At 39.2% G+C, this 22,199-nt stretch overlaps 1 protein-coding gene across 7 annotated transcripts in view; it reads left to right on the top strand.

The window, feature by feature from the left end:
- HCRTR2 (hypocretin receptor 2) overlaps positions 1 to 12,467 on the top strand; it is a 36,664-nt gene extending 24,197 nt beyond the window's left edge. For all 7 annotated transcript variants that reach the window (XM_072944789.1, XM_072944794.1, XM_072944793.1 and 4 more), the window contains 3 exons: positions 6,263 to 6,483; positions 9,632 to 9,753; positions 11,943 to 12,467. In XM_072944789.1, the coding sequence (XP_072800890.1) occupies positions 6,263 to 6,483; positions 9,632 to 9,753; positions 11,943 to 12,172 (573 nt within the window). In that variant the 3' untranslated portion in view covers positions 12,173 to 12,467. The remainder of the gene's footprint in view (positions 1 to 6,262; positions 6,484 to 9,631; positions 9,754 to 11,942) is intronic.
- The last annotated feature ends 9,732 nt before the right edge of the window (positions 12,468 to 22,199 follow it).

Below are 22,199 nucleotides of genomic sequence, written 5' to 3'. Positions count from 1 at the left end.
AAGATCATCTTTTACTCATTACATACGAGCAGCAGCTGCATTTTCAACCCTGTTTGTCTCATAATTCCCAATTTTCTCTTTTCTTCTATTTTTTTAAGGAGGTTACTTCTTTTATGACCTTATAAATGCAACCAGTGCCAATGCTTATTAGCATGCATTCCATTCTGCAACGTTTGTAACTAAAATAGTAAATGTGTATCATTGTAGAACATCAGTGGTGATTTCCAGATTCTAGTGATGATTTCAACACTCTCTACCTAGCCATGAAGTCAACTGCATGTATTTTAGGGTGTCTTTTTCTATTGCACCCCACTTCTTGGTAACTATTGTCCTACTGGTCCATTTTTGCCAGATTACTCTGCTATTAAAAACAAAACAAAAAGATGTGATTTGTAGCAACAGTTTCTCTCACTCATGTTCCATATCAGTGGTGAGGACGGGCTGTGGCTGGGCTCGCCTTGTCCCCTCATTCCAGAACTCAGTCTGAAGTCCAGCTCTTCCTGGAGATGGCATTCTGGGGCCAAATGAAAGAGCGAGAAAGCTGGAAGAAATGAGCAATGCCTCTTCATTCAGACTGGCACATGCTAAGTCTCCTCATTTTTCATTGGCCAAAACTAGTCACATGGTTGAATGTGAATAAATAAAGGTTTCCTTATAAGCTGGGGAGTAGATGGCCAGAAATGACATAATACAGAAGTCAAAAACATAGCCTCAAGGTCCAGATTGTGTGAGTTTCAGTTCTGACACTGTAACTTAATAGATGCATGAATTTGTCAATTACTTAAATTTCTGTGCCTCCCTTTTGTCATATTTAAAGCAGGATTGTGTAGCATCTACCTGACAGGATTGATACACTTATTAGATGGAGACAGTATACATGCCAGCCTTCATCTTATATTCCTCCAGTTAGTATATTCTTAGCACGCATCAGTTGCTCAATTTATACTTTATAAGAAAAAGTTAGTGGAGGAATAAGAGAAAGTGCTGGGAAAGTTTAGACAGAAGAGGACCTAGGGGACTCCATTTGCCCAGTTACTTAGAAAAAAGTGCATAGAAAAACTAGAAGAAAAAAATTCTTCAAGGAGACAAAACACTTATGAGCATGTGGGAATAAAGATATTTTAGACATATATTGATTTTTAGTCTAGAAATATTCAGTTAAAAGCATTCCGTATTTTCATATTTTGACTGGTTAGTGTGCATTAAATAGATGTTTAAATTTGCTTATTCATTGATTTACAGATGACATAACTTTAAAATCCCTTGGTTGTACGTAAATCTGTTGTGTTCATCATAGTATTCCCAACTCTTAACATGTTACCAGGCACAGAAAAGTATTCAAAAAAAATCTTTGTTAAATAATTAGACCATTATCAAACCTCAACCCTTTTACTTCTCCATCTGTCATAGTTCTCCATTTCTCAAATTCTAAAGTAAATTCAAAATTGTATTGCAGGTTTAGAAATAATCCACATTTTGTTTTTGTTTTTGTTTTTTGATGATGAATTGCCCTAGTTAGTTCAAGCCACATGATTTGGAAGATTGGCAGTAAAATGCTTGGGTTGTGAAACCCAAGACATTTACAAAACAGACTGCGATGGAAAATGGCAAGCTCAACTGAGCTCACTGTAGCAGCCCTGATAAAGCAAATTAACCCCAAATGGATGATTATTGCAGAATTCTGTTTGAGCAACTCTCAGGTTCCAACTGTCAGTGTCAGTAAACAGAGTTCCAGGGCACTGCACATGCCACAGGCCAGAGCAAGTGAGCCCTCAGCTGGAGGAACTGTCCTATTTGCTTAAAATTGTGGAGATGCATGGAACCGGTCACATACTTTGAAATTTGTAAGTGTAAGATGGTTAGTGAACAAAGTGTCAGTCCTTGTCTGACTTTCTCAAGCATCTGAAACCTCATTAAAAGAGTTATCCAGTGCTTTGGTCTAATCGATGACTTAAATATTCTTTTTATTTGACAATGTGACTCAAAGAAGTCACTCAGTCTGGAAATGCTAGAAACTCTTCTCTAAAATGCCTCTTTTTAAGACCCACTTAATCTCAGCTCTTGTGCATCTGCTAGCATTTTTTTTTTCAGTTCTAGCCCTCATATAATTTAACACTTCAATCTTAATCATCATGTGAACTCATGTTAATCCAGCTCACAGATATTTACTGAGCACCTATCATACGTCTGGTAGGCCCTATGTGAGAAACTGGGGGTGCAATGTAATTGATACTTGAGTCTGGAACTAAATTTCAATTTTCCGAGGACTAAAACTTTGAAAGAACTTCCTTGTTCTAATTCTTATTGCAGTTCCTTCTACTGCCCTTTATTCTTCAGTATTCTTCAAAAATAACTTAAAAAGTAATTCATATTAGGAGATAACTCAGTCTAATACGAGGAAATAAACAGCAAATTGTAAAATTGCAGGGGCAGAATCAAGTGACGGTAACACATATTCTCACAGAGACACAAAGAGCAGCAGTAAAAGTAACTGTGTAGGTAAACATAGAAGTGCATATAAATGTATTTTTGTTTCAAATTCTTTTCTTCTCCTATTTGACTTAAGAAATGATACCATAAAGCAATAATTATAAAACCATATAACTCAATAAAAAAAGTTAAAAAAAAAGAAATACTCTTAAAAATTATAAAATCATGAATATTCAGCTTATAATATATAAAGATGTCATTCAAAGGAAAGAGGAGGGAATACATGGAAGCAATGTTTTTGCATGCAATTGAAATTAAGTTGGCATTACTCCAAACGGATTGTTTAAGTTGTTCATTGTAACCCTCAGGGAGACTACTAAGAAAGTAACTCAAAAAGAATGTACAGAAAGAAACAACAGAATTAAAATGGTATACCAGAAAATATTTATTTAACACAAAACAAAGTAGCAGTGGAGAAATAGAGGAAAAAAATAGACCACTATATATAGAAACAAATAGCAAAAGGATAGATGTAAATTATACTTTCTCAATATGTAGTTACACTAAACGTAAATGAACGAAACATCCCAGAGATGGGCGGAATAGACAAAACAAACAACAGTGAAAACCATGATTCAACTGTGTGCTGCCTGCAAAAGACATACCTCATATTTAAAGACACAAATAGATTAAATGTAAAATGATGAATAAAGATCTACTGTGCAAACAGTAAACAAAGGAAAGCCAAAGTAGCCGTACTAATACTAGGTAAAAGAAAATTTATTAAAAAGTGTTACTATAAAGAGGGATATTTCATCATGATAAATCAACCCATCAGGAAGACATACAAATTATAAGCTTATATGTACTTAGGAACTGAAGCCCCAGTACATTAAGCAACAACTAGAAGAATTAGGGGGAGAAATAGACAATTCAATGATAATCACTGAAAACTTCAATACTCATCTTTCAGTAATGGATTGAAAAACTAGGCAGAAGATTAACAATGACTTGAAAAAAAACTATCCACCAACGAGGCTTAACATGTCTATAGAACACTTCTTCGAAAGCAGTAGAATGCACATTAATCTCATGTGTACATGGGGTATTTTCCAGGCTGGATCATATGCTAGGCTATAAATCAAGCCCCGCAGGATGGGTCTCCCAAAACCTTTTTGTATGACTATTATTACTTTTATGTAACTAGGCATATATTAAAATTTTTGCCAACTTCCATGTAAGACTGTATTGAAGCTTATAAATGGAAACTGCATCACAGCGGGAAAACATGAGCTTCGCAATCAGACAGACCCGAATGCAAATTCTGGTTTGTCACTTGAACCCTTCTTAATGGCTGCCTGATCATCTATAAAGCAGGATTCACAGTCACCTACTTTTAGGGATGCGTTAATGATGACTGAAGATTGCTCATAGTTCTTAGTGCTCAGTTAATATCAGTGATTTCTATTGATACTAAGCTGACTTCTCTAGACATAAACAAGTTGCCAATGGAAGGGGTCGCATGTCTCCTTACAAGTGCAGGACCAACCACCCTCCATCTGTATTTAGATCACCATCTAAGAGCAAACATGATTATCTTCTTTATGCTTGCAGGGACCAGGGCTGCACTCCCAGTGATGGTTTCTCTTTCTGGGAACTCTTTCTAATGATTGCAGAAGTCATCAGATGCAGGATATTGATTTTTTTTTCCCCCTCAGGGGAGCACTGAATAATAGATCGCTAAAGTTTAAATGATCTCTCAGAGATCATTTAGGGAATAGTTAAGGGCCATTTAGCAGTCATTAATAGGGTTATTCATGCATGCTAGAGGTCTGGAAATTTCCAACACCCATTGCAGCTTCTTCTCAAAGTTTTTTTTTAATTTTGGAGCTTTTTGAACTCTGCTTTTGCAGGTGGGGGGTAATTAGGTTTATTTATTTATTTACTTAAATGGAGGTACCGGGGATGGAACCCAGGACCTCACACACGCTAGGCAGGCACTCTACCACTGAGCTACACCCTCCTCTGCTCAATTACCTTTTAAAATGCCTATTTAAAAACAAATTCACCGAGGAGGAAGGATTCTTAACTGAGGAATTAAGAAGACTGAGTGGGGCCACCATGATGCAGAAAGGTCAGTCCACATGATTCTAAAGAGAAATCATCAGTCAGGTGTTTTTCCATTTCAGGTTTTCATTAATTTCTTCTGCTTCTTTTTGAGAGCGAACAGTTATGTTCAAGAGGAGCACTGGATGCACCCATCTGTGTGGGAATCAAAGTAAAATTCTGCTCGCCCATTAAAGATAATCTAACAGACGTGGATCTTGCGTTGTATAAGGATTCACCCACCATCCATTCTGAGAGCCCGCAGGGACGCATTGGTCTGTCCTGGCTTGCAGCACAGGGCAAAAAAAGCAACAACTGAATAATCCTAATAGAACTAGGACGGCCCTACGGTGTGCCTGTTGGCACATTTTCCTCTTAAAAAAATCACACATGCTGAATCTTACTGTTGTGCTCACTGAGCCCTGTCAATCTTCATGAGTTTATAATTAAGAAAATATTACACTTGGAGGGACTCCCTGCTATTATCAAATCACTTTGCAGAGAAAAGGAAAAGAATAGGTTGGGTCACTGTTGCTACAAATTCCAGCTATTTGAAATGATCATGTTAGACCTCAGGGATCTTCCGTGTTTTGATGTTCATTTTAAAGCAACTTTACAACAGCATATAGCAAATGCCAGACTATTTTACTTTCTCTTTATTTCTTTTATTCAAAGGTTTGCTTTGACCAAACCTGAGAATCAGAAAAAACCTAGTAAAAAGCAATCGGTTGTTGAGTCCTATTTCTCCATCCGGCAGCAGGTGGCAGTATTGATGCACAAAAAATATCCATTCAGGTGCCTGTTAGAATTACGGGTTACCCTGCTCCTTCCGTTTAAACTCCAGGTATCTGAGCTGAATCAGAATCCTAATCAGATAACAGGGTAGTCATCTCTTTTCTGCTCTTCTTCCCCCGTTTTAATTTCTATTTTTGAATTTAAGTTTCGTTTTGTTTTTACAGTAGTTATAGGTTCACAGAAGAATTGAGCGGAAGGTACAGAGAGCTCCCATCTCCACTACCTCCATTCATCAGCAACATCCCCCACCAGAGTGGCTCATTTGTTAAAACTGTTGAAGTTTCACTGACACACGGTCCCTGAAAGTCCATAGTTTACTTTATGGTTCACTCTTGAAGTTGTACCTTCTATGGGTTTGAAGAGCATATTCAAATACATTGTATAGCATATAATGACATGTATCCATCATGACGGCATCATGCAGAGTGTTTCCCTGCCCTGAAACTCCTCTGTGCTCTGCCTGTTCATCCCTCCACCCCATCACCCCTGGCAACCCCTGATAATTTTACCGTCTTCGTAGTTTTACCTTTTCCAGGATATCCTATAGTTGGAATCTCATCGTACGTAGATTTTCAGATTGGCTTCTTTCACTTAGTTGTATGCAGTTAAGTTTCATCTATATTTTCCCACGGCTTCTTAGCTCATTTCTTTTGAGTGTTGAATATTCTTCCATTGTGTGCATGTACAGCCTCTCTTTTTATAAAGAGGTACCTTTTCCGCTTGCAGCTCTCTTTTACCTTGACAAGATGGTGATGTTGCAAGTTTTTTTTCCCCCCACCCAGACTCCTATGTGTCACTCGACTGTATTAGCTCTCCCAGCCTCCCAGACCACAGGTGTCTGGGACACTCTCCTTACCGTGTCCTCCCATTACTCCTCCGAAGTGGACCTTTCCTAAATCAGATAGCAACTAAGGTTCTCTGCTCCTTTCAGATCCCCGGCACGTCCTCTGTAGTTCAGAGGAAATGGAAGCCCCTGCAGCCTGTCTCACAGCCTCGGGGGCCGGGAGCGCAGACCAAGTCCAGGAGTAGCGCCGTGGCCGCTGAAATAAAGCAGATCCGAGCCAGACGGAAAACAGCCCGGATGCTGATGGTTGTGCTTTTGGTGTTTGCAATTTGCTATCTACCAATTAGCATCCTCAATGTGCTAAAGAGGTAAAGTTCGCCTATCACTTGAAAATGAAGAGACCTGCCATTTCTTAAAATCTAAACCATCTGCCCACATAGCTTCTCAGGACAGACAACTTCATGTGTTGTTGTTACCAGCAGGTAAGGCGCACCGCCTTTCAGAGCGTTCAGATGCTAAATGCACTTCTCCACGCAAACTCTCTGTTGAATGGCAGACACAAAACAGATGTTCCCTTAACCTCTTCAAGCTAGTTGCTAAGCCTTAGATGCCGAAAAAGTTCTAATGCTTAAAAACAAAACAAAACAAAACAAAACCCTTATTTACAGCCTGGAGTCCTTTTTTGATCACAACAAATGGGTTTCTCAAAGACATAGGGAACAGTGACGGAATTTTATCTAAAGGACACAGAGATAAGAATTTTGTTTGCATTCTCATTCGACTTAACAGTGCATCTGTGAGCAAGCACACACAAAAAGGGACCCCTGGTACACACTGTGTTTTGAATGTATAAACAGAAAGAAAGGAAATTCACTTCCTGAAGTCGCTGAATCAAGCTGAGGGGGACCATTAATAAAAATCAGCACACAATTCTTCAGTGAGGGAAGGGACGTTATCTGTAACACTGCAGACACACCAGCGAGTTCAAACAACTGAGCGACCCGAGCAGCCAGTGCAGGGCAGAGGGACACATTTCTGTGGGACACTAGCCAGCCATCTCTACTGGGAAATATCGGAATAGCCGCATATAGACTGGTCCCAAGGTAATCCTAATTCTGTTTATCAGATGCTTCAGACTTAAACTCGGATTGCCCTGATGCAGGGTCAACATCTTATTCCTCACAGCTGGGGACCCCGGCGAGAGGCAGCTTTGGCTGGAATCACACAGACTGAAGGTGGTATTACCAGCTGCAAAGCTTCCTTCTTCTCTTTGGCCCTTGTTCGGGGTTGCTTAACGATGTTTTCAATGGAAAAGAAATCGAAAATGAACTTTTGTTCAGCAAGGCTGTTTAGTACAGACACAGTCTAAGATTTGCAGCAGCTTGGGTCCTTGCGATGCATGCCGGCTCACAAGAGAATGAAAATTACTTTGCTTTCCAATATTTTTTCACGATCCCCTTCTTATTTTTCTTGCCCACAGAAATCCCACACAAATGTATTCTAGTTCGCGGCTGGATCATGTTTTTCTGCTCTTAAGAATGTTATAAATGTGCCGTGTTACTGGATAGGTTTTCTCTCTCTTTTTTTTTTTTTTGTACTTCTATTTTATTCAGCCTAAACTCAATGAAAATTGGATTTACTGCTTTCTGGATTACTCATTTGGATTTCCTGCGTCTCCACACTTGCACTTTCCCTTTAGCTTGTTCCTAATACTTACTTGTCCGTAATATTTCTCTATTCTTCTGACTTACAGACCTTCCTTTCCAAGGAAAATAAATGGCTTTCCAAGGAGAAAGTCCATGTTGAATTTAAAATATTTTCATTTTTTTCCCAAGCATTCTGTCTGCTCTTTGTCACAAAATACAATTTAAAAAGTAACCTTGAAATTTGTTTTTTTCTCTTTCCCACACACACGTTTTCTTCAAATGCTTCTCTTTGTGGGCCCTTGCATATTATGTTTGTGTTTTCTTTCTTTTAGAAAAAAAATTCCTAAGTTCTTTTCCTTGAAACTTGATGTTTTCCCTGACCAGTCAAAACCAACTTCCTTAAAGCAGGTCTGATTTATCGAGGATTTCAAAGGTACTAGAGAGAGGATCATAACATATTAATTTTTGTAAAACTCTGGGAGTCCACAGAACATCACTTTATTCTAAAAATGCATTCCTAATCATGGGCACAAATTCCACAATCAATGACAGAACCTCTAGCAGAAAATGCTTTCTAATCCTCAGCCTACAAATGTATTGCATAGTTGCAAGTTGCCTGCTGCGTCTAGTGAACAGAATTTAACAGACAGAATATTTCTAAGCATGGAACAAATCTCTGAAATGGCCTTGAAGGATATAATAATGAAATATTTGTCAGTGTTTAAAACAATAAGTAAAAATATTAAAACTCATGTATTTTAAGGAATTGCCAGAATTTTGCCTACTGAAAACTAGTCCTTCTCTGGGTATAAAGAAGTCCTGGGGGGAGGGTATAGCTCAAGAGGTAGAGCCCATGCTTAGCACGCACGAGGTCCTGGGTTCAATCCCCAGTACCTCCTCTAAAGATGAACAAACTTAATTACCCCTTCCCCACCACAACACAGTAATTAAATAACATAATAATAAGTAAATGAAATGTTTAAAAAGAAGTCCCAGAAGCCAAATTTCAGCAAGGCTGGAAGACTAGCACTAAAGAAACGTAATACTTGATCAATGCACGAATGAAAGTAGGAAGAGGAGCACACGGACTGCAACTTAGGAGTGCTTTGAAAGTGCACACCAAGTGGAATATTAACAAACGCTGCTCAGTTGGGTTTAGAAACAGAATGGAAGAAGGGCGATGGCGAGATGTTCCACTTTTGCATTCTCGTTGCTTTTGTGGTTTGCAAGGGAGATAGCCCCTTCATCTCTGACCTGATTTGGCTTTTGATTTACTAAATTGTGCGGAGGAGGTGCTGTTCGGGTGCTGAAATTATTCTAGCCCCACTGTGTGGTACCATAAACCGGTCCATAGTCAATCCTGTAGCAGAGCAGTGCAGTCAGACAGCTGCCATCAAGGGCTTTGGTCCCCCTTAAATTTAATTATTTAAAAGGGACTTTTGATGTATTCATGTAAGACTGAAAAATTGTGCCGTATACCAGAAATTGACACAACATTGTGAACTGACTATACCTCAGTACAACTGAAAAAAAAAATGTTAAACTGTCGAGATGTGTTAGCCTCAGATTCAAGCACACATTCATATTTTAATGTGATGACTTATCTGAATTCCGATATGTGGCGCAGTGCAAACGATATGGCTTAAATCTAATTTTAATTTTGATGAATAGTTTAAATAGTAAGACAGTTTACAGTTTCTGAGATTCCTCTAGGAATATTAATTGTCTCAAGGAATGGCTATGTGAGCTAAGTCATATGCATCTCTGTTAATTGGTGATATGGAAAAGCATGATATAAATATTTATATATTTTTTAAAAAGGGACTTTTGAGAATCACACTGAATTTCCTGTTACTGTCTTTTCCTGCAGAGTATTTGGGATGTTTACCCATACCGAAGACAGAGAGACTGTGTATGCCTGGTTCACATTTTCACACTGGCTTGTATATGCCAACAGTGCTGCGAACCCAATTATTTATAATTTTCTCAGTGGTGAGTTTTCAACTGTTTCTTCATACAGACCACAATTTTAACCCGGGGTGAGGGATCAGTGACCACAAGGTTTGAACCTTTGAATGATATGAAGAGCTCAGTTCGCATACGATGAGAATTTTTTCCCTAATCTGAGTGATCTTGAGTATTTCCCCCCCACCATGGGATGAAACACACGTTACCTAACTCATCAGAGAAAATTATCTAAGTATTTTTCTCCATAAAATTGAGAAGAAATATCAAAATAGGAGGAAAGTAAAAATTGTGAAAACTAACACAGAATCTCACTAGTCACACATTAAACTTACGATTTACAATAATATAAAGTAATTTTATCTGACAATGAAACAGCCTTGCTTACATCATTTCTTTGCCAACATTTGCAGCCTAATGGAATTGGAACCTTTCCACTCTCGGGTATTTCTCTGTATTTACGTTTCTCTTCTGGGTAACATCTCTTGGGTTTCTTTCAAGATTTCTCACTGATCACAAAAAAACTGTATTTCTCCTAAATAACACAGAAGCGAAATGGCACAAACATACACACACCGGCAACTGAATTAACCCATCTCTGTCGATGGAATCAATATAAGTGTAAAAATCGTTCAACTTACTATTGTTTTATTTACAAATATTTTAGCCAGAGCATCTTTAGAATCGTGCTTTAATTAGCTACATGTTTACATTGTCTTCTCCAACTGGTTGGCTGTTTCTTTTTCATTTCTCTCTCCAAATAGATGGTCATTTGATAGGAAAGAATAAACAATTCGTTTTATTGCATGTTTCATAAATTTTGTGCATTTTCCAACTTCATCTTTGGCCTTCTGGGTTATATAGGTTATGAAAAAAAGATGAACAGCCAGTCAGTTATGCTTTTTAATAACTATTTTTTCCCATCATGGCATATACCTGCTTTATTTCAACTTTCGGTGAATCAGGTGGTGTCTCTGTGAGGTGTGTTTTATATTCAGCTGTTTCTTTCCCTGCCACATTCAACCCCAGTCTCCAAAATAAAGATGCTATTAAAACTGCAATAACTGGAGACCACTGCTCGCCTGCTGTTTGGAGCGAGGAGGGGCCGGGTGGAGCTGTGGCTTGGAAAACAGTGGAAAGTACCTGCCACGGGCGTAGGGAAGACTGAAGCCTTGAGCCTCGCACTGAGTAGGGAAGCCCTGTTAGAGGGTCATAGGGAGCGTGTCGGAAGCGGAAACCACAGAACCAAGTCAAGGTGCTATGATGGGGGTACTGAAAACGAATATATGTATGTCTACGCTTGACTGGGACGTTGAGCTGTACACCAGAGACTGACACGCTGTAACTGACGGTGCTTCAGTTAAAAAGGAAAAAAAAAAAAGTGAGGCAGGAAGGCAGCTGACAATCACTGAGCACTGGTTTTAATCACTCAGTAGCCCAGTTTGGTAAGTAAAGCTTTAGAGGGAAGAAGTGGTGATCCTCAACACTGTCATTTGCCCTTCGAGCCTTAGCAGGTGAGTGTTCCATCTTTATACCTCTCCAATTTCACGTCAATAATTGAAAGACAAGGAAAAACTTCTAAGGGTGTTTGGGTGTTTCTTTTTCTTTTTCTTTTCTTTTCATTCTTTTTTTTTTTTTTTTTTTTTTGGTCATGCCTCACTCAGATTACGCAACTTCAGAAATTTTCAAGCTGATTAATGTGTTTTTTCTAAGGAGTCTGTTGAACTGATTGTGTCAGTAGAACCGTTTCTTCCGAGGGCAGCGCGGGGGTCGTTTCTGTCCCGTGTTGGCTGCGCACCGCGCGGATGTCCTCGTGCTCGAAGTAGTTAGCTGTCTCTGGGCGCAGCGCTGCGGTGCTCGCTCTCGCCGGATTTATCACCAGGCAGTTAAACCAGTGACACTGTAAACTTTACTATAGTTCTCACTAGACGGAAAATACCCGGCATGCATAAATATTTGAGGTTTGCCTCTAAAAAGAGTGAGACAAGCATCAGGCGTGAAAAGCAGCCTCGCTCTTTTCCGGAACCGCCTCATGGTCTTGGGCGTGGACCAGGCTCCCAGGAACGCAATTTCCTCTCCCTGCTTCCCCCACCGTTGCCAAAGGTGGCGTCTCACTGTAACTGTGGCTCAAGGGAGCCCCTCAGGGGTCCCCTATTCGTGATGGGTTAAAACATATTAACGCAGAATTCTTCCTTTCCTTCTCCCTGGTTTGCCAGGAAAATTTCGAGAGGAATTTAAAGCTGCGTTTTCTTGCTGTTGCCTTGGGGTTCACCACCGCCAGGAGGACCGCCTAGCGCGGGGGCGCACCAGCACCGAGAGCCGGAAATCTCTGACCACCCAGATCAGCAACTTTGATAACATATCAAAACTGTCCGAGCACGTCGTGCTGACCAGCATAAGCACCGTCCCAGCCGCCAACGGCGCGGGGCCGCCCCAAAACTGGTAGATGATTTATTCCGCTGACAAGGATGCCTGAATACAACTCTTCTTTTTTTAAACCTCTGTACACAGAAATTTTATTCTCCTAATGATCAGAAGTTGAAATTACTTTGGGGATTTTTTTTTTTTAAGAAAATTATCTATGGCTCTTTGGAAATAAAGTCAGTTTGAAATCATTTCTTACCTTTTGATTTAAATATGTAAGAAGTTTAACCTCCAACTGAATTTATTTGCAGGCTGTTTCACTGTTAGTTTTATGTCTGCTGGTTTGTGTCAGTTAAATGCTGGAACGCTTCCAATTCTAATTAATTTATTAATGTCACCTTCATATTGGTTGGTAAAAGCTATCAAAACTTAGCCATTGGTTTTCTTTTGGCTACGAAAAGAGGTAGCAATGACTAACTCTGGATTAGCAAGAGATGTGTTAGTTGACTTTATAGTTTTAAAAAAAAATCACAAAAGAGTGTCATTTTGGTGTGACATCTAAGAATATATTTATATACAAAGTAGCATATTATATTGGAAAACTCAAAAGCTATCTTTCAAAATATATAAACATATATACTATTAAACTTTATTTTCCATTAATTTTCTAACTCATTGACATAATGTTCTTAGGTTTGTAACCTTACCATTGTTAACATTTCTTATCTCATTCTGTGGCCTGGAAGAGACTGTATTTATAGAAAAATTTTGGAGTAACTGCAAATATATAATTTCCATCTCTAAGGAAAGATTTCAACATTTAAGAATAAGATAAAATTACATTATTGTGTTCTTTTCACCAATAAAAATGAAGTCGTTGGCCTTGCTAGATTAAACTGAGTGCAATTTACCAATAAAAGGAGCTGTGGACTACCAAATCATATTAAGGTCCCATACTGGACCTGTTAATGTGATGGAGATTTGATGGTAAATATTTGCATTTACTTAAATTTTGTAAACACTTATCAAACACCTACCAGAACACCCATTGTGCTAGGTGCTAGGGCGTGAGGTAGGAGTAGGTGTGAGCATGCCTTCAAGAGACCTCAGTCCACCAAGAGACGCATGTTGGTAGAAGCTGCAGGCAGCAAGGCATTCTGGGAGATGATTCAGACACAGACAAAGCAAGAGCAACCAGTGATGGTGGTCCTCACCCTGACATGCGCAGCAAGGTTGCACTTCTTTGTTTCTATTTAATGACAGTGACTCTGCTAATGTTAGTGAATTCTACCTGGGCCTGTGGCTAAAGTCCAGGGGATCAGGAGACTGGAGGGGCTTGCCCTTAACTCACATAAAAATGAGCAGGCATGTAGTGTATTTTGTACAAATGTGAGATTTGGGATTCAGAGCAGACTATTTTAAATTTGCTTTTCTGCAAAATTAATCTGATTCAAATATTCACTTTAAAATTAAATTAAAAGTAAAAGAGATGCTGGTGGAAAATTGCTTTTCTTTTCATATTATAGTAGCAGGCATTCTCATTTTATGGAAACAAAAGATACAGGGAATATTTGAGAAAGATTTTCGCAAAACATAAAAATGAGCTTGCTCTTTTCTTCCTTTTTTTTAACTCATCACTTTCGGAAAGAATATAATCAAATTATCCGCAAATGGTTTTCATGTCTTAGAATTTGGGATTACCTTGTGCTTTCTACTACTCAAAGCAAAAACCACCCTTTTATATCAGGTTTATTGAAATTATATTGCTAATTATTAGAATGATATCCATGAAAGCAAAGCATTGTAACTCGCTCCTTTCTCCCCTTTGCACAGTGGGAAACCTTTTGTCTTATTTATGCTGCATAAAAGGAGAAGAGAAATTTTCAGATTGCAGTGGAACCTGGCACTTTCGTTTGAAGATAACTTCAAAGAATATTGATAAGATGCCTTAATAGCTAAGTAGAATCTCAGCATAAGAGCTAAATTTTTTAGATCCTAATATATATAGTTACTTGTCATTTAAGAAGGAAGAAGATTGAGAGAAAGAGAGAGAGCAAGAATGTGACAGCTAGAGGTGGAGAAAGAGAGAGGTTCAGAGAGGCGAATAATTGTCTTTTTGTACTAAGAGCGGACTCAGGTCAGAATCCCTTTGCTCTAAATCAGTGATTCTCAAAGCATGGTTCCTAAACCATCAACTTTTGCATCTCAGCATCCCCTGAGAACTTCTTAGACATGCAGATATCACCCTGTCCCAGATTTGCTGAATCATAAACTTTGGGGGTGGTACCCAGCAATCTGTGTGCTAACCAGCCCTGCAGGTAATTCTGAAGGGCCTTCAAATTTGAGAACCACTGCTCTGGACGCTACCACCTGGCACCTATTTATGACCTGTGAAATAAAGTATTTCACTTCCAGGTACCTACAACAGGGACCACTGTCATCACTACTGTCAACTTGACGGGAGATCTGGAAGAGGAGGCTGAGTGTCCATGTTGAAAGTCACTCAGAGTCATCTCACTCAAAGAGTTGATGGTTTATGAAATGGTAGCCACCGTGTCCCACATGCAGTGTGACACAGGACTGGATGTGATGCACTGGCATTCTGTATGGTTATCCGGATGATTTGAGTTTCTAACAAAAACTTGCAAATCTCCAATTTAATTTCCACTTCCTCGAGTCTAATGTATAGAAGCAGACCATGTCTAAGAATGAGCATTGACTGGAAGGAGAACACAGACCAACACACAGCAGTACTGGCGAGGAACGTGGGAACGGAAGAGCAGGCTGTGCGCACGGCTCTCAGCTCGTTGATAACAGGAATCCTAAAAGGTCCAGATTTGGTGCCACTACCTTGATGGGACAAATAGGGGAGAGACAGGTGTTCCCAAACCTGGCCAGTCTTATGGAGTAAAGAGTCAGCTACTTACCTCATTATGTGCTAATATCACAAATGAGAAGACTTCTGCTGAAAGGCATGTGTTGTGACTGTTTTATGCTCCGCGTGGAATATGTCGCTCTCTCGTTTTGCTGTACTTCGAAGATTTGACGTAAACTGTCATGAATGTGACTGAAGCTTTGTGATCAGTAAGAATGTGATCATTTCTATCTAATAGAGGATCCACTTGAACTTCGTTATTTCTGAATGTCTACAAACCTAAGACCACACTGATGTTCAAATTCATTCATTCTTGGCAAAATGATGACTGAATTTCTGAGGAAAATGGCTTCTAAAGTCTCCAAGGTTTGGAGCATTTCTTGGATATTAAATAACTGTTATAACTCATTGATCAGTTCATTGCAAAAGTCTTAGGCACAACAATATTGAATTTTACTCCCGGTGTACATCATTTTAATGAAGATACAGGTAAATGTGTTTATAGAATGTAATCTGAATATACAGAAAGCTGAATGACAATGTCAGAATGACAAACCTCAAAGATGTTTTGGACACAAATTGTGAGGAGGGCTATTACTATCTTAATACTAGTGTAATAATAGATGTTTTGCACTTGATATGAATCATAAAGATAATTATGAATCATAAAGATAATTATTTCCAAAAAACTGGGCAGTCATTGTAATTTAGAAAGCTTTTTCATGTCCAGTTAATTTTACAATGGAAGACTTTTCTACTTGCTGCAAGTTGCAAGTCAAAAGAGTAAATTCTACTAGGTCATGTGCAATTAGTTTTCAAGTGGCATGAAGCAAAACCATAGGTCCTTTTTAGAGACAATATATGTAATCAGAGAAAATATTGCTAATTTAAGTCTATTCTCTCATGTTATGTACACAGAAAATGAAGGGCAAAGGCATGGAAAACACTGTTATCATCCCAAATTCAAAGGGGATTGTTTTCTAGAGAACTATTGCAATTAAAGAGGGGGCAAAAAAAAAAAACCCTCCTACAGGCCACGTATTTCTATGAGCTCAAAAGCTCTTTATAAGCTTTGGAATTAGAATGCCTTGTAAGTTTTTCACAAAATGTGTTTCTATAATTGTTGTATCCTACGTGTGTAACATCCAGTCACTTGTTCAATGGTTCTTTTTATATATTTCAAGTTCTTTATGCCTGATTCACTGTGTCTTCATGAAGAAGTTTCTTATCAAATCCAATGTGATTGGACACCAGCTACTGTGAAGGATGCTGGTGGTGCAGTTTTTAAGTAAAACCCGTATTGAGAATTCTACCATCACATTCACACTGGCCTCTATTGTATGAAGAATCTCGTTGTTCATTAGATAAGTTGGAAACTCACTCATAACTAGTGTCAAATCGTTGCAGTTAAGGATTGAATTAAGTAAGCCCTCTGGTGCAGTGCTAAATGACCAAAATATTTTTCCCAATAAGTTTATATAACCAGGGATAATCATGGCATAAAAGGGTTCTAATGTTTCTAAGAGCAGATTCTGTAATAAAGATGGTTAGAATTCATACAGAAATATTTCATAAAAAGCTATGTACAACTGCATACATACAGCATTAAATTTTGGAGCTTTTATCTGAGTTAAGAGATTTAATCTTGTTTTAACTTAGAGGAAATGATGACCATGTGATTTCAATTTGTTATTAGACTAGTAAGTATGGCATTTACATAAATAAGTCATTGCTTTCTTGGTCATGATATCAAAAGCTTTTAGGAATATTTTAAGTGCATTGATACATTTAAAAATGTCTGTTTTCTGCTTTTCATTTACCGAAATGATTCTGATGAATTACAGAATCAACTGCCAAGGATTTTAATTTAAAAATCCATTTTTATTTCAGCGCTGTTTATTCTAACTTTTATCGAAATGGAGCCAAAGTAACTGGGAAAGGTCAATACTCGACTCCTTCCAGGGAAATGAGATTCAAATGCGAGCTGGTTTCTAAGATGACATGAGACTCCCAGGCTAAAATCCCCCCACAAAAGACCAGCTACTTTAGCAGTGAGGATGTTTGCTTTGAGTAATCTATTGTCACAGGCTAGGTTCTTGGCCAAACCTCCTCCCAGAGCCCGCCCTGAAGAAAGGTCACCCAGCTTCATGGTCAGTGGCCAGGGATGGATGGAAGTTCTCAAAGCACCCTTTGGCCGTGACCTGGAGGCTTACACTGCTGTCTCACTCTGCAGCTATAGTCCATCCCCCAGTCCCATCCCCCCCCCACCCCCAGGCAGGGCAGACCACCCTCCACAGCCTGTGTTGCCTGACAGAGCTCCCTGGACTTCTTCAGTCCAGTCCCAGCAAGTCGGTAGCTAAGGTTTGACTCGTCTTGGGTCATCTCCTGAGCTGAGCCAGTGGCAAATGGCTAATTTGGGAACCAACAAAGCAGAGCTCAGGGAAAACGGAAAACATGCTTAACATTTTTACATAATCAAATTTATCATGTTATATCTCCCCCAAATCTCATTTTTGTTCTGTGATATCTATGTTTGTCTGTGGTCTTCTGGATCTGGGTGAGCTCTCTTTTCAAGCCCAGTGAGTTTGCTGCCTCAACTTAGAAGGGATCCCAAAGTCAAGGCTCTTAGGACAAAGCTATAGCAGGACGTGCACTTGAGGGAGTTGTTGCTCATACCACCTTGGAAATTGAACATCTATTCCATTCTGTCCATAGGTCTGGCCTCCATGCAACAGCAGAAAGGTAAAACTAAGCTGCAAACAACAACACGGTTGCTTATTATGTAAGCAATTCCTAATGAACTCCACAATGTTTGAGTTAAGTGAATTCTCAAAGGGAGAATGATGCACAAAAAATATTTGTGGGACTAGGGAATCCTTAAGAACACATGGCAACACAGAGCTTAATTTATTGCAGATGTGATACCAGAACATCTCCAGAAAGAGTGACACTGCCTTTCCCAGGGACGCGGATTTGAAAGCTCTCCTGACACAGTCTGAGTAGACAGTGTGGAACTTGTTTATGGAGCTGTGTCTGGATCATGCAGAATACCCATTAAGAAAAGGGGAAAATGATCATTTTAGATTATCATCAACACATACAACACTTGTATGCACATGTGTGTATAACTGAGCGGCATAAACAGTAGATCTTGTCTTAGAGGAAAGGATGACCTTGTGATTTTAAATTTATTGCTAGACTAGTAAACATGGTATTTACATAATTAACGGATTTTTTTCTTGGTCATTATATTTAAAGCTTTTAAGACTATTTTAAGCTCAATGATAAGTTTAAGAATATATATTATATATATTATATACATATATCTTTTTTCTATATATGTACTACTGACCCTTGAACAACACGGGTTTGAACCACACAGGTTCACTTATACTAGGATATTTTCAATAGCAAATACTACATTTGTGGATACAGATGACCCACTATAAAGTTATATGTGGATTTTTGACTGAGTAGGGGTGGGCTCCCCCAACTCCAATATTGTACAGAGATCAACAGTATATAAATATATAGCTAGCTAGCTAGATAGATAGACAGATAGACAGACAGATAGATATACAGGATGGATGGATGGGTAGGTGGATAGATGGATGGATGGATGGATGGATGAATGGATGGATAGATAGAAAGATATACAGGATGGATGGATGGATGGATAGATAGATAGGTAGTTAGATAGATAGACAGACAGGCAGACAGATAGATATACAGGATGGATGGATGAATGGATGGGTAGATGGATGGATAGATAGATATTTAGATAGATAGATAGATAGATAGATAGATAGATAGATAGATAGATAGATGATAATCTCATTGAGTTAGTCTGAGAGTATCTCACAGAGTAAATTAATTTCATACCCCAGTCTTCTAAAGACTTCTCTTCTTCATTTAGTTTACTCCTCTCTTAAATTATATCTTTCAGTTTGGTGGCTAGCTTCCCTCACTCTTTTAGAAATATCTAGGTTTCATGTTTCTCCTATTTCAAACAGCATTTTACCTAAGACCATTACTTTTTAAAATCCTTTCCTCCTTTGTATCTTTGATTCTTTTCTTTCTTTTCTTTCTGTTTATTATTTATCTGTTTGTTTGTTGATTGACTTTACAGGCACTTATGCTTACAGCAATCTGGGACAACTGAAAAGGGGACATCTATAAACTACTGATCACCTCTAAAATTCCTGGTAAATAATTAATGAGCCTCTAAGGTCCCTGATGCCACAGACCTGCTCTGTGTCACTTACTGCCCTATCCCCGGCTCAGAATAGTGCCTGCCACAAAGAAGTCACTTGGTAAATATCTCCTGAATGAATGCATTAATAACAATTGCATGGAAGTTCTTTCCCCTGTTCATACTTTGGTCCCATTTTGTCCCAGTTCTCTCCATGTGCCCTCTGGAGCTCCTCTTTCACTGTGAGTCATCAATGCCTTATGTTCTCAGGGTCTACACCACTCATGCCTTTTTTTCACCCAAAACCACACTAATTCCCATTCTCCTACAACCATGGAAGTGGGGGGTGGGGAGCACCAGGGCTCTCCTTTGCACCAGTCCTAGGCGGGGATCACGACTCTTCCACCCAGCAGGGAAACCTAGCCCCCTTGAGAGCTTCACCACGGTTGACCTCCCTCCATCATCCACCCCTTGACCGCTCTTCACTCATATCCATTAGCACCTGGATCTGTGAGGGTGATGCACCCAGGAAGTGCATTCACATTTCCTTATTCTCATTAACGTGCAGGGCTTTGATTCTCTTCTTCCTCAAACCACTCTTGGAGTTTTGCATCATGTGGATCCTAGACGCCACCTTGCACCTCATTTCCTCCTACGATGACAATGGATCTTCCACCGAAATGCAAAACTCTTCTCCTGAGCCAACAGCTCCTTATCCATCCTTTAATCTCGTGCTTATGTTCCCACTACAACCTCCCTCCTCAACCCAAGGGACTAGTGGATTCTTTAGCCTTTTATTTTAGCCCAGTTCCTCGGTCCCATCTGGGACCTCCTTCCAACCCAGAGAAGGATGAGATCACCAAGTGGCATTGTCATCATTAAGAATTTAAAAAAAAAAATTCTCACTTTTTCTCTGATGAAGATCATGACAGTTTTCAGCAGTGAAAATAAATGAGCCCAGCAAGGCGTAAAACTTGATTGAGTTAGCACATTGGCAGGTGGAGCCAGCCTCTCCTGCCTTCCCCGGGAATGCACTCTGCAGACACACATCTCCAGGTGGAAAGTCGGCCCCGGCATTCACTACATCACTTTCTTTACCCTATGTCTGCAACCACGAGCCCTTATTTGCTTTTTTTTCCTTTGTATCAGAAGCTGTTCTGAAAATAATTTAATTACTTAAAAATTCTTATTAGGACCATATAACTTTGCTTAATTTGATCTTGTGACTCCTCCACAATGCTTACTTCTCATTGTCTGATCTTCACTTTTAACTATGTGTGTTTAGGGGGCAGAAGTATGTCAGCTCCTTTTTCTTCTTGGCTAGCTATTAAGAATTTCCTTATTTATTCGTCTTTTGAAAATAGCAGATTACCCATTCCAAATGCAGCTGCCTCTGACACTCTTGCTTTTGTTCCTTCCGCGGAGCTGTTGTTAATAGTGGAATTTACCTGACTATCCTCTGCATCATGACAAGGCTCGTGAGCAACTTTCATCCAATTATAAAGCTAATCATGTTGCATTTTTTTCCCTATTCTAAGAGGAGTATTCTCCATATACTTTGTCAAAATGTTTTGACTTTTAAGAATCAACTTAATTAATTAAAATATTTTTTATTAGAAAACTGCACCTTTCTCTTTACAAAGTATGCAGTCCTCTCTTGCACCTAAGTTCTACTAATTCTCAAATCCCATCTTCCTCATGTGAAAATACAGTCTAGGTCTTTAAGATGTATCTTTAGGATGTATCTGTAAGGAAGCATCTACAAACCTGTTTTTCGTTGTTCGTTTTATTTTGTTTTACAGATTTTACTGAATCTGAGTATTTAGCTTCAATTACTACCCCATGGTTGTTATACTCCTGCTGTTGGAAGGGGCCATTTCCTCCTTATCGTCTTGACCTTAAACGCTGCCCTTACAATGACTTATTTTGCACATAAGTGGAAGGGAGTGAGATCGTGGAGTTCAGAAGATTGAAAAAGACAAAATAGTTTCCCCATCCCATTAGCAGAAATCCATGGTTCAGAAACTAACAGCATTCTAGTATTCTGGTGGGAGATTTTTTTTTCATGCAAATCACTCAACAACAACTTACATGCAGGTTAAAAGCAGCCCTAATCACAACTTGTTCAGGAGCCAGAACCATCTCCCCATCCCTATCAAAGGCTGCAAGTAAGTCTGCTCTGATGTTTATCCTGGCTCTGAAACTGAGCATTTTCTTAAGAGTCAGGATCTGTTCAATAGTCCCCTGACAAGATTTTCCAATGGAATGACACATGAGTGAGTTCTGCCCGCCTTCCTTTAAGCATTTGAAGAATTTAGTTTAATACACATTTAAAGGTAATAGAATATAGGATCCCTTTGCCTGTTACAGAGCGCAGAATAAAAGCCCGTATTTTACACACATGTGGCAAAATTATGTTGCTATTAGGAGAAGCCAGAATATATCACTGAAATAGCTTTCTGACTACCGTCATCTAAAAAGGCTTTAAATACAGTATTTTAGATAAATATCATTGCTTTGTGTATCTATGCCCCAGCAAAGCCACCAACCAATAGTTGTACAATTGGGTGTTCCTGCTCTAAGATTTTAGCTAGTGTGAGGCCATAGTCAGCCACACAGCAAGAGATATTACCCAGTCATGTTAGTGTTCATTTTTCAAGCAGGTGGTCCGGGAGGGAGTATCAAGGCAGTGATGCATAAAGCCAGGCATTCTGTGAATGATTCACTGGGGTGTTTTTAAATCGCTGCAGAATTTGACTATACTTTGTTTCCAGGCTAAAATTATTATGGGACAAGCTTTCATGTCAGGGACCCCCAACCCATCTGGGCTTCAGAATCCCTTGGGATCCTTGCTAAAAATGCACATCCTTGGTGGCACCAGAATATATCATTTTACTTGGATGAGGCTCAGTGATTCAGATTCAGCTGATCTAGACTGGAATTTTGTGGCAGGAAAATGGGGGTGCGTGAGGATGGCCAAGTCCCAGGTCTCGGGTGAGTCTCTGGGACACGTCTCACCAAGTGAGGGTCCTTGGCTTTGCG

The sequence above is a fragment of the Vicugna pacos genome, chromosome 20, assembly GCF_048564905.1.
Source record: "Vicugna pacos chromosome 20, VicPac4, whole genome shotgun sequence".
Classification (NCBI taxonomy): domain Eukaryota; kingdom Metazoa; phylum Chordata; class Mammalia; order Artiodactyla; family Camelidae; genus Vicugna; species Vicugna pacos.
Note: the sequence above shows the minus strand (reverse complement) of the source record. Positions and strands in the feature narration are given on the sequence as shown.